Here is a 12,028-nt window from a genome sequence, read left to right on the forward strand (position 1 = left end):
CAGATTCCAAGTGAAGGGTTATATTACTCAGCGCTCCACTATATAGAAAACAAGATATCAATGAAGAGAGTTTGAGCATATCCTTCTTCCTGATTGTGCTGTATTTCAGTATCTGTCTGCCCCTTTGTTTCAATGGAGGATCACTCAAGCATATAGCACTAATTGTTGTCTCCAGTCATGCTGTCCCAAAATAATTTGACTATGTGATCACCCGTGTGGCTAGATCAGGCTAAAGACAATAACTGGGACTTGAAACAGCTTTAATGGCCTGCTCCATCTTTGTTTATATGAGTACAGATGGCAATATTAAGATCATTTGACTTTTGCTATAGCTGGCACAACATATCTGAAACTGAAGAACTTCTATGAATCCATTAGGTGATTAAAAAACCCAATAAAAAAAAATTCCTTCCAGTAGCACCTTAAAGACCAACTAAGTTAGTTCTTGGTATGAGCTTTCGTGTGCATGCACACTTCTTCAGATACCAAGTTAGTTCTTGGTATGAGCTTTCGTGTGCATGCACACTCAAAAAACCCAATGTTATTAGTATGCTGACGATGATACCCACTTTGTTTCTCTCTAATACATCAAAATTAAGGGTGAACAGATTATTCTGGAAGTAGAAAGGAGGAAGTAGAAAGCAGGCAAACTTACTTATTTCAATCAGATCACAAGAAAAGCACAAGAGACCTTACAATGGCATGGTCCTTGGTTTACCAACAAGAGTAGACTTGAGACTGAGTATGTAGAACATGTCAGTAGCAGCAACATAATCCACTTACAGAGTGAGCCATTCACCTGTCCTTTGCTGAATCAGGGTGGTTGTATTTATAGTCAGCTTTTCTCCATAAGTGGTGGGACGCGGGTGGCGCTGTGGGTAAAACCTCAGTGCCTAGGACTTGCCGATCGTATGGTCGGCGGTTTGAATCCCCGCGGCGGGGTGAGCTCCTGTCTTTCGGTCCCAGCTCCTGCCCACCTAGCAGTTCGAAAGCACCCCTAAGTGCAAGTAGATAAATAGGTACCGCTTTATAGCGGGAAGGTAAACGGCGTTTCCGTGTGCTGTGCTGGTGCTGGCTCGCCAGAGCAGCTTCATCACGCTGGCCACGTGACCCGGAAGTATCTCCGGACAGCCCTGGCCCCCGGCCTCTTAAGTGAGATGGGCGCACAACCCTAGAGTCAGACATGACTGGCCCGTACGGGCAGGGGTACCTTTACCTTTTTCTCCATAAGTGGTTAAAAATACCGTACATATATTCTTGGTATCTCTGTACCTTATGGCAACACCAGTATTCTTTATTATTTTAAAATCAAGATAAGATTACTTTTTCTCAATGACAATTGTTTACATCTTCAGGCTGTTTTAGGATTTTTGGCTTATCGTAGAGCTAAAACTTAAAAAGGAAGATAAAAAATACCCAAATGGTATGGAATGAAGATCCTTTTGAGAAGAAGGAATATTTTCCTGAATGAGTTTCCATCAATTCTAAATGGCTGCTTAGAAGTACTCAGCTGGGGTGTGCTGCTTTACTGCCCTGGCAGTATATCTGTGGCAATATTCCCAGGCAATTATAACTTTCCACTGGCCTGACCTCCAGTGTGACTGTTCAAGCTGTGAGAGGAAAATAAGGCCAAGTAAATAAAATCGGACTTAACAAAACTAGAGTGAAGTCAGTTTTTGCCTGTTTCTTTTAGTCCAATTTGCTTGGGATAATTAAAGTAGTAGCAATAACCATTCAATCTGTTTTCATTAGTAGAAGGATTAAATGTGGTCGTTGGAGGGGAAAAAACCCTGGTTCTCTTTGTGTATGAAGATCTGAGATACTCATATACAAGTTCTATTGGAATGTGCTGTGTTCTTTAAGGACTGGACTTCCGCTGCTTCCTCATTGCATGTTATTTTCATCCAATGCCCATGGAATCTGCTACTGTAAATAATGCTATATCTGTGCCTTCTCATGCACATTTATACATCTGATTTTTTTTCCAGCTCATGGGAAAACAAACATTCACAAACCCCTTTTTTAATAAAAAACAGAAAACTTATTATTTTGACACAAATGTGTTTTCAGGTGCTGAGTGACTGCACCTCAGGCTGAACTAGTGCCTACCCCACCCCATCCTTATTTATATCTGATTATGTGTTCAGTGCTCATGTTCAATATGAAATGTGCCCCATATTGAGCTTAATGTGGCTCACTTGAGCGTGCTGCTGTTAAATCAACTAGAATGTGTCTCTAAGGGTATGTTTTCTAGGCTACATCTTGAGTGGGGTGGGGTGGGGAGCTAACGCTGTCAGGATCACATCCCTGATTAGTGCTCCACTTAATAGTTTTGTTCTGGGACAGCCAAAGGGTATTTGCTTTCTCCCTGTGATGTTGGAAAAGACATCACACAACGAATATTGCCCATGCCCTCTGGAGCTAGTCCATTGGCTGAAAAGAGCTTTATTCTGCCATTTAGGTTGCAAGTCCAAGCCCTCTCCCATCCCCTCCCCTCAAGGCAGTGGATCTGCTTTTGAGTTTGCCATGAGGGAGCAGCTGCGAGGAATGTGGAATGAGAGTTTGGAGACACATGAAATGATGGTTGGCTGCCATGCAATAAATGCTTCTGAACACGATGGCCTGGGTGATGATCAGTCACCACGGAGAGATAGTTTCCAGTGGCAATGTCTCTACAGGGGCTCTAATGTGTGCTCCAGTCCTTGGACCGGGCTCCTATCTGGAAAACTGATAAATAAGGAAGTAAAGAGAAGCTAGGGATTTTTCTCCATAGTAAGAGTTTCTATTGAATTCTTATGGTGTTAAGTTGTGTCAATAGGTGGGTGCTGTTGTGTAGATAGGGAGAGGAGAAATTCAGGAGCAAAGGTGGTGTCTTATGCTGAAAGCAATAGAGATTTATTTACAAGGTTATTCAGAACTGCTGCTGTGCAAAACACCCTCTCAACCAACTGTCCCCCTCCTTATCACAACTTGCCAGCGATAGCTGTGCTTAGCCCTTCATTTTGAGCCCAAAGTAGAGCATTAACTTCCTAGACCAGTTGTGCCCAAGTCAAATCACTCAGGTCCACATTTATATTTACTAGCTCAATTGCTCCTTCAACCTCACAATTTCAGCTCAGTTTCCCTTCTCTTTATTTGCCACAGCACAATATAATGGCTTAGGATCTTTAAAAAAACAAACAAACAAACACAACGATCCTATTTTCTCTTAGCACTCTTTACTTCTCTTACTAGCAGAAAGTGCCTGGTGTTGCTCAGGAATTATACAAAACCTAAAAAGAAAATAAAAAATTGCAGTTTTTGAAAACTGTGGTTAAAATCCATGCAGTTTTGAAAGGTTCAATCCACCATTTTGATTTAGAATGGTGTCCAATAGTATCCAAACATAGACAGGAACCTGCTCCTTCATCTCAGAAGCCAACATGCAAAAATTGTTTATGATATCACAAGAGGTGCCCAAATGCATAGAGATCAGACAAAGAGACAAGCAATACTCCAAAAGGCATGGTAGATTTTATTTCCTGATATTACAGTATTAATGACCCTGGTGTCTAGGAGCCTGCTGTATGGATATGAGTTCTGTTCAGACCTTTGGTGCTGCAGTTGAGGGTAGTAAAAGCATTCATGATTCTGCTCTTATATCCAGGCACTGAAATCCCCACATACATAAAGTGAACAGGGTTTATATTACGTACAGCAGAGCTATGATACAATAAATGGGGGTGAGCTGATGGATTAAAGCCTGATTTAAAGCTGTGTTCTTCAAATTGGGAACATACTTCATTTGATTTGTAACCAAGATTGGTGGTGACCACCATGCGGAATGCCAAAAAGGAGTGCTTATTTATTATATTTTTTATCTCTTCCTCCAAAGAGTTCAGGGTTACGTACATTATTCTCCTTGCCCTTCAGAACCCTGTGAGACATTTTGGTGGTTGAGGCTGAATGAAGCTCATGCAGTAACTGTTATGTACTGAAGTTCTCATCCTGGGCCAGCAGGGGGATACTGTAGATAGTTATGCAAATGAAGGATCGAAAGTGACATTCAGTGATTGGATAGTTTGTATGCAAATGAACGATCCAAAGTGACGTTCAGTGATTGGATAGTTTTAGAAAGTTGCTACAGTTACATTGTTCTGGAGTTCTATCTAAGCCGGCTGACTGAGCTCTTCAGTTCAGTTCTGTTCTGGCCTTTGAATAAACAATAGCTGTTTGAAGAATCGCTGTGTTGTCTGATATGTTCGCCCACAACTTAACACTAACCTTTGTGGCTGAGTGATGATTTGAACTCTAGGGCTCCTACAGACATCCCCGCCCACCTGACATTTGTGGTGATTTCTACTTATAATACGGTCATATTTGATCCTACCTTTTGTGCCTTTAAAGGTTTTGGTGCTGTCACACAGCTTCATGCCCAATCAGTTCATATCCTGAAATTTCCTGTTGAAATTCCGTAACTTTTTATGCCACAAATGTTCTGATTTATTTTTATCCTGCTTTTATTGTATTAGAGCCCTTCCAGACAGCAATAATGCAGTAGCATTGGGAGGCATCACAGAAAATACTAAAGCAGAATAAAGCCACCACAAATGCACTATTATTGTGGCAGAATACTGTACATCCACAATAAAACACCAGTCTGGAAAGGTCCCTAGTCTCTCAAGTCTAAGTCTAAAAGTGTAATCACTGCACCACAACTGGGAAATCCCTCTCACTTATCATAAAAGTTGTGTGGGTCAGTCTAGCTCAGTTCCCTTGTTAAATCAGGAAGAATCCACGATTCCCAGAAGTTTGGAAGCATTGCTTTAGATGAATGGCTTATCACTTAGAGACATGGAGTCCTGTTCTGAATGATAAATTGCTTCATTCATTTCAAGTCACTACATAACCAGTCACACACCATTGAGCTCAATGCTATTAAAGGGTAATTTCCCTTATGGGAATTGCACTCACCACAACATAATTCTACACAGCAAAATCCTTTTATCCCCAAGTAGATAAAGGAATTTGAAATCAAAGGCATCTTCCAGTTTCAACTACAATCACACATCTGGCCCTCATTTTAAAATGCCCACAGTCCCAAGAACATAATCATATGCCTGAAAAACTTTACCATTTACACAAAACTGCCAAATCTAATTATGAAAGTCATCTGTTTTCCACTCAAGGAAGTGAGATGGCACCACCACCAATGCTAACACCACCAGAGAACTGTAATTATTCTGAGAAACAGCTTTTTTTGTTGATGTTGCCCACTTAACATTATTTGTAGTCAAACCTAATGAAATAAATCAAGACAGTATTTTGCCTTTGTTAGCCCTGGACAGACTCATCACTATGTTTGATTTTGTCAGTTTCCCTTTGTTTTTGTTCTCAAACCTATTAAAAAGCTAATTATCACTACAGCAACATTTGTCTTGTGACCTACATTATAGAAAGGGTTACTTTGAGGTTTCTCTTACAACTCCCAGTTATTCTGTGCAGTCCTCTTTCAGTCATATGCCTTCCGAGTGGAAACCCCTGCATGTTCATCCAGAGCTGAACATGTTTCAAAAGATGTAGCGAACTCCAGGTATTTAGGACACCCTCGTTCCCTGTAGAAGGATGTATGGAGGGATCCCCATAGGGCTCAGTGGACAGACACTTCTTCCCACTCTCCAGTCGTATCACCCAGCAGTTAACAGGAGGTCTGTACAGGCCTCCCATGTCCCCATCCAGTTCTCCCCCTCTGTGCTGCTCAAGTTGCTCAAGATCTAGAACGAAGCAGCTCTGCACTTCTCCAACAGAGAAGGCAGACTGGGTGGGAATACAGAAAGCATGCGTAGACCTCCCAGTTCCTAGAATGTTCTTCCTTATGATGCTTCTCCACAGGCTGAGGTAGGGAGAGGGAAGAAACTGGGCTCTTTTGACCCTCACTGAATTTAGTAGGGCTTGCTTGTGAGTATATATGCATTTGCTTGCACTGCTTACTGAAAAACACCCTCCCCATCATTCTCACTTGGTACCCAACCTCCCATTTCAGCATAAGGTAGGCAGCAAGTCTTCTCACCTCCATTCCCACCCCTCCTCAGCAAAGCTCTCTCCCCCTTTCTATCAGAGGGAGGGAGCAAGGTCAAGCAACCGAAAAGATACCCCAGGCACCCCCAAACTTGGCCCTTCAGATGTTTTGGGACTACAATTCCCATCATCCCTGACCACTGGTCCTGTTAGCTAGGGATGATGGGAGTTGTAGTCCCAAAAAACATCTGGAGGGCCGAGTTTGGGGGTGCCTGAGATAGTCTCAAATAAATCAACCAATCAACCCACCAATCCTTCCTTTTTGATATGGAGGAAAGCTATTTAGGGGGAACCAACAGCATAAACACGACCAGAAAATAAAAACAAAACCTCTTCCACCTCTTTTTTCACTGATGGTGGAGTGTGTAAAGGAAGAAAGAAGTGCTTTCCAGTTCTTCGTTTACTTTGCTTTGCTTTGCTTTGCTTTGCTTTGCTTTGCTTTGCTTTGCTTTGCTTTGCTTTGCTTTGCTTTGCTTGTCTATCCTCCTGGATTGTTAGCAGGCTCTAAGAGATACTGGTGAAACTGAAAGAGTTTGCTGGTTTGTGTGAGGGCTTATCATCATTTCTTATTGGTGAGGAGGGAGGAGGGAGAGAGCAAACAAAGTGATACAGTGCCTGCAAATTATCTGCAAATTATCTGTGAAGTATCAGTTCAGCTGAGCTACCCCCTGGGAAGCTGTCAAAGTCTTCACCTTTTGTTCACTGGTATATAAGGATGCTATTTCAATAGCGGTATTCAACAATATGGTGATTTATCGCACAACCCTAGTAGCTAGTGGTCAGCTTCAGATATTGTTGGAGGAAAGGGTTTATCTGGACCCATTTTAGTCTGACTTCAGGCCTAAATTCAGAACCAAAGGGGCCTTGATGCACTGAGTGCTGACCTGTAGGACTGTTACCAGAGAGAGGCATTAGTTCAAGGAAGGATCAGAGAGATGAGTATTGAAAGCCTCGCAGTCACAGTGCTCACTGGGTGACTAACCACTATTAGAGTTGCTATAAAAATAACATTGGGAGCAGTGCTATTTTTCTAGAAAAAGAGGTGTAGGAACTCACCATGAACACCTCCCTTGTTCTCTTATAATGGCAATGGCGCCCACCTGAGAGGTGCCAGAACTCTGTTCTGGTGATTTCCGGCTGGGGAAAAAGCCCTGATTGGAAGGAGAACTGTGTTCACTCTGAACTTTTTGGCTAAAGGCAGGGAAATTTTTTTAATATATAATGGGCAGTCAACGTTAAATTTTACCCGGAGTAGACAAATCAAAATTAATCAACAGGCTGAGTTAGGTCCATTAATTTCAGTGGGTATACTGTGAATGCCACTCAATGTAACATTAAGGAGTATGGTTTCCTTCTTAAATCTTTACCCTTCTTTTTCGTCCAACAAGCCTACAAGTTAGAAAGCCCACAGTAAGAAAACACAAGTCAGTCTGTAAACAGTCCTATTGTTTATGGATTATTTATTTAGTTAATTCATTCATTGCCTACTCATATTTTCTCTCCCCCTCTCCTTTTATTAGGACCACCACAGAGGACAGTGTCTCCCAAACAAGACCATGAAGATAAGAAGCATGAAAAAGTTGCAGACAAAGGAAGTGAGAGTGGGACGTCCTGCAATGAGTTGTCCACCTCTAGTTGCGACAGCCACTCTGAGGCCAGCACTCCCCAAGAAAACGCTGCCAGCACTCAGCAGTCTACAGGGCACCAGCCAAATACTCTAACGTTGGATCGGCCCTCTAAGAAAGGCGGGGCACAGTGGATGCCTCCACCAGACAAACGCAGGAACAGCGAACTTTTTCAGACACTCATTAGCAAGTCCAGAGAAACAAACCTGTCCAAAAGGAAGGTATGTGAGAAGCTAAGTGTTGAAGAAGAGATGAAAAAGTGTATTCAGGATTTTAAACAAATCCATATTCCGGATTATTTTCCTGAACGGAAACGCCCATGGCAATCTGAACTGCTACAAAAATATGGGCTATAGTTTTTTCAGTATTTTATGACTTGTCGGTGGTGCATTTGATGTATATTAAGTTGCCAGTTTCTACTGATGTAGTTCTTTTTATTCTACTCATTGGAGTGATTCCTGCTGCTTATTTCTTTCTGTGAACTGGATGTTGGGTAGGACATGGGTTGACCTTTTTTTTTTTCCTTATTCAAAAATGAAGTAATAAAACGAAACTAAAGCATTATGGATTCTTTTATAATAGTTTAAAACGTGCATGATCAGGAAATTTTGGTTTTCAAACTTCTCATTTGTGAAAGAAATATATCATGAGAGCATTCATCATCCACAATAGCAGTGATACAAAATTCCACTGGATGAAGAAGAATGGGGCTTATGATAACAGAATTAAACATGAACACTATTTAAAATGTTAATGCAATAAAGCAAATGTCTATTTTGCATGAGCACAATAGTTGACAAGTAGATCACAAAAGAGCAAGAGGTTTGTCTGCTTGGATAAATATTTTGTTCAATGCCAAGACAATCAATGTAAAATGTCTTTGGAATTGAACTTTGTGAGGATTTGTGTGTGGCTGTGTGTTCGTTTTGTAAGGATGGTGTAAATATGCCTTATACTGTTCTATGATTGCACCAACACTCATCTATTAATGTTTGTCAGGACTATTTCTGTGAAATGCAAAACCAGATTGTGAAAACTGGTTTCATGGTCTGAAAAGTTTCTGTTTTCATGTTAGCCAACAAAGCTGGAAAAATAAAAAAACCTAAACATATTTATTAAAAGGGGCCTACTGTTAAGATTTTTTTGATTTATTACTCTTATGTTATTATTAGTCTTTTGTCTGCATCTTCAAATAATTTTAAGGAGAGTTTTTGCAGTGTTCTCATTATGTTCCTACTCTGCTTCCAAATTGCAAGCAACACATTTCAGCCGAAAATGAATAATGCTTGGGGTACGTGAGTTTTAATTAAAATGTTCAATAGAGATTCAACGTGATGGGGAAAAAACAATGTTATTGATTACTGCTCAGTACAGTAGCGATAAAATCTCAACCAAGAGCACACAATGAGAATTTGAGTTGACAAGGAAAATAATACTTCTGACAACTGTTGTGAAATTACTGTTAAAATACTAAATTTAAGATGTCGTTAACAAGGTACACCAGACCAAAGGAACTATTTTCCCAGTACACAAAAGCTAATATTCATCCATAATGACAAAAATAATCTGATCAAAAGCTGGCATGCTTGGGATGAATGAAGAATTTGCAGAGACTTATGAAATATTGTTGAGTATTAGATTTTTATATATACCAGCAATTTGTCTTCTTTTGTCTGATGCTTTTCTTTACAGTAGTAACAGCATCTTGGCTAATTTGACAAAGTGTATCACATCTGTAAGGGTTGCTTGGTGCCCCAGGTCTATACTGAATAATCTTCAGGCTTTCAAAACTTGTAACTCAATTCATTCACTGAATAAATTTGTTTCAAAGCGCACTGTTTCTATTTGGGTCAGTTCACACATCACAGTGACTCCCATGTGCTTATTTCAGGAACATGTTTGTTGGTCAGTGTTGTTTGTGTGATTTCCAGGGAGTGATTATGCAGGACCCGATCTACAAAGAGATGCTAGAAATCATGAGCTAGCTGCACGCTGGTGGTCCTGTTTGGTCTCAAGCTGGTTGGGTGGGTCCACTATGATGTGTGAACTAGCCTATTCATTTTATTCATTTACTTCTGATATTTTTGCACCACCTTTCCTGATAAGGTGATGGGAGGGAAAACATTATGTAGAAAAAGCTCCACATTTGTTAAGATGGATGTGATTGAAGTGTGTGTGTGTGTGTGTGTGTGTGTGTGTGTGTGTAGGCAAGTGGGCACAGGATGGTGGAAAATAGGTCTTTGCAATGTGAGAATAAGGATGTTGGAGCAGCTTCCCTCATGCCTCTTTTAAGGCAGAAGGTTTTGGGTTTTTTGCTAGTGTTGGGCACAACCTCACAACCCACCTGGAGCTAGTGGTGATCACAATGCAAATGGCTGCTAGTCCAAAGAATCAGCAGTGATCAGTGTTGTCAAGCTGAGATGGATGCTGAGATTGATATAATGGGGTGTGTGTGTGACTATGATGCCCAACCTCCATTGCGGTAAGTACTTTTTCCTCAAGAAATTTCTTCCTCCAACTTTGTGTGGCTGTTCGTTCACTAAGAAAGGAAAATTCTCAAAGCACCCCATTGTAGAAAACAGAAGAAAGCAATGAAAAATGAAGCACGTGGTTAATTTTCTTCCCCTTCCCATTTTTCCAAGCTTTCATGGGATGATTCTTTAAAGTGGACAGTTCATTTAATAAATATATATATATTAGTAGCTTTTCCACTAAAATACGTTCTCAAAAAGTGACTTTTCAACATCTTAAAAACCCAAAGAACCTGATATAAAGCTATGAGAAAACAACTAAAGAGACATCTACGAAAATAGCACAATGAAGATGCTTTGCATATAGAAATGTTTCTTCTTGGCAGCAGAAAGAAAACTGCCAAACAGTCTTGGCAAGCAGCTCTGGGGGAGGGACACCACAGAACAGGATTACAGTACACTCTGTGTTCAAACCAGTATCTGTCACCTCTGAAAGAGAATCAGGAGCTTTCTCTTGGGACTTGGGAAAAGATGTACAGGAAGTAGCATTCTGGAAGGTAGGAGTGGGAAACATGCAGAACTCTTGGTTTTATTGGAGTCTCACCCAGCAGGGTAAATGGTCAAGGGATATAGGGGGCAGCAGTCCATCAAATTCTGGAGGGATACAGGTTCCCATTTCTGCCCTAAGGTATGCAAGGAATCCAGCCTTTAAAGGTGACAACCAGAGCCCAGAAGCTAAGAAGCAGCAAGTAACAACTCTGTTCTCCAAGGGAACAGTCACAGCATTCTGCAGAATATAGAAGCATTTCTGCTACCACCCTGAAAATAAATAAATACAAACACTTACAATTCTAATCATAGAAATGTATGTTTGCCTTATTAAAACCACTTCACACAGTTAATATTCCCAAAAGGAGATGAAAAGTCTGCTTCTGTATCAAACTATATTGCAATCCATCAATCTGTATACCTGTAGGTCCTCTGAAATAGCAATGCTTGATCTTCTAATCTTTTCTCCTTCCTAGCAGCCTTATCTATTGCTCTGAGCCTTATGCTCCTACATCATTTCCTAGCCACTGGGATATTTATGGAAGTCTCTGGCATCCAATCGTGTCATGGAGGAATTTCAAACAGCAAGCCAACAGACTGCTTCCAAAACGCCACACATGTCTCTTTCAGCTGCTTTTCCTGTCCAGATGAAACTAGGGTGTTTCGTTCATTTCGGCAGTGGATGCTGCCAAATAGTAAGACACCGCTCTGCATCTGAAGATGAAACCTGCCCCATGAGGGCTTGCTGAGGTCTTTAAAAAACCCATCTCCACCGGATTTGCTTTGCGCTAAAATTCATACCCACAAAAATGCTGTTTGATGTGAAAGCCCCGCCTTTGTTGCTTGCAGTGAAGAGACCCAAGTCCCGCAATGCTCAGAGAAGCAGTGCTCAGCTCTCGCCAATGTTGACAGCATGGTGAGCTCAGAGTCAGAAAATCATCTATATAATTAAGGGTTGGGTTTTGAAACTTGCATGTTTTTATCTCGATGAACAACAAGAGTCTGCTCAGGACGTTGTTGTTTAGTCATTTAGTCGTGTCCGACTCTTCGTGACCCCATAGACCAGAGCACGCCAGGCACTCCTGTCTTCCCCTGCCTCCCGCAGTTTGGTCAAACTCATGCTGGTAGCTTCGACAACACTGTCCAACCATCTCATCCTCTGTCGTCCCCTTTTCCTTGTGCCCTTCATCTTTCCCAACATCAGCGTCTTTTCCAGGGAGCCTTCTCTTCTCATGAGGTGGCCAAAGTATTGGAGCCTCAGCTTCACGATCAGTCATTCCAGGGAGCATTCAGGGCTGATTTCCTTCAGAATGGATAAGTTTGATC

The 12,028-nt window shown here is 41.3% G+C and overlaps 1 protein-coding gene across 1 annotated transcript in view; it reads left to right on the forward strand.

The window, feature by feature from the left end:
* Positions 1-9,499, forward strand: part of KCTD8 (potassium channel tetramerization domain containing 8) — a 45,188-nt gene extending 35,689 nt beyond the window's left edge. Inside the window, exon 2 of the mRNA XM_083755033.1 lies at positions 7,578-9,499. Coding sequence (XP_083611159.1) covers positions 7,578-8,038 — 461 coding nt within the window. The 3' untranslated portion in view covers positions 8,039-9,499. The remainder of the gene's footprint in view (positions 1-7,577) is intronic.
* Positions 9,500-12,028: the final 2,529 nt, after the last annotated feature.

Source organism: Podarcis gaigeae (genome assembly GCF_964106915.1).
Source record: "Podarcis gaigeae genome assembly, chromosome: 9".
Lineage (NCBI taxonomy): Eukaryota > Metazoa > Chordata > Lepidosauria > Squamata > Lacertidae > Podarcis > Podarcis gaigeae.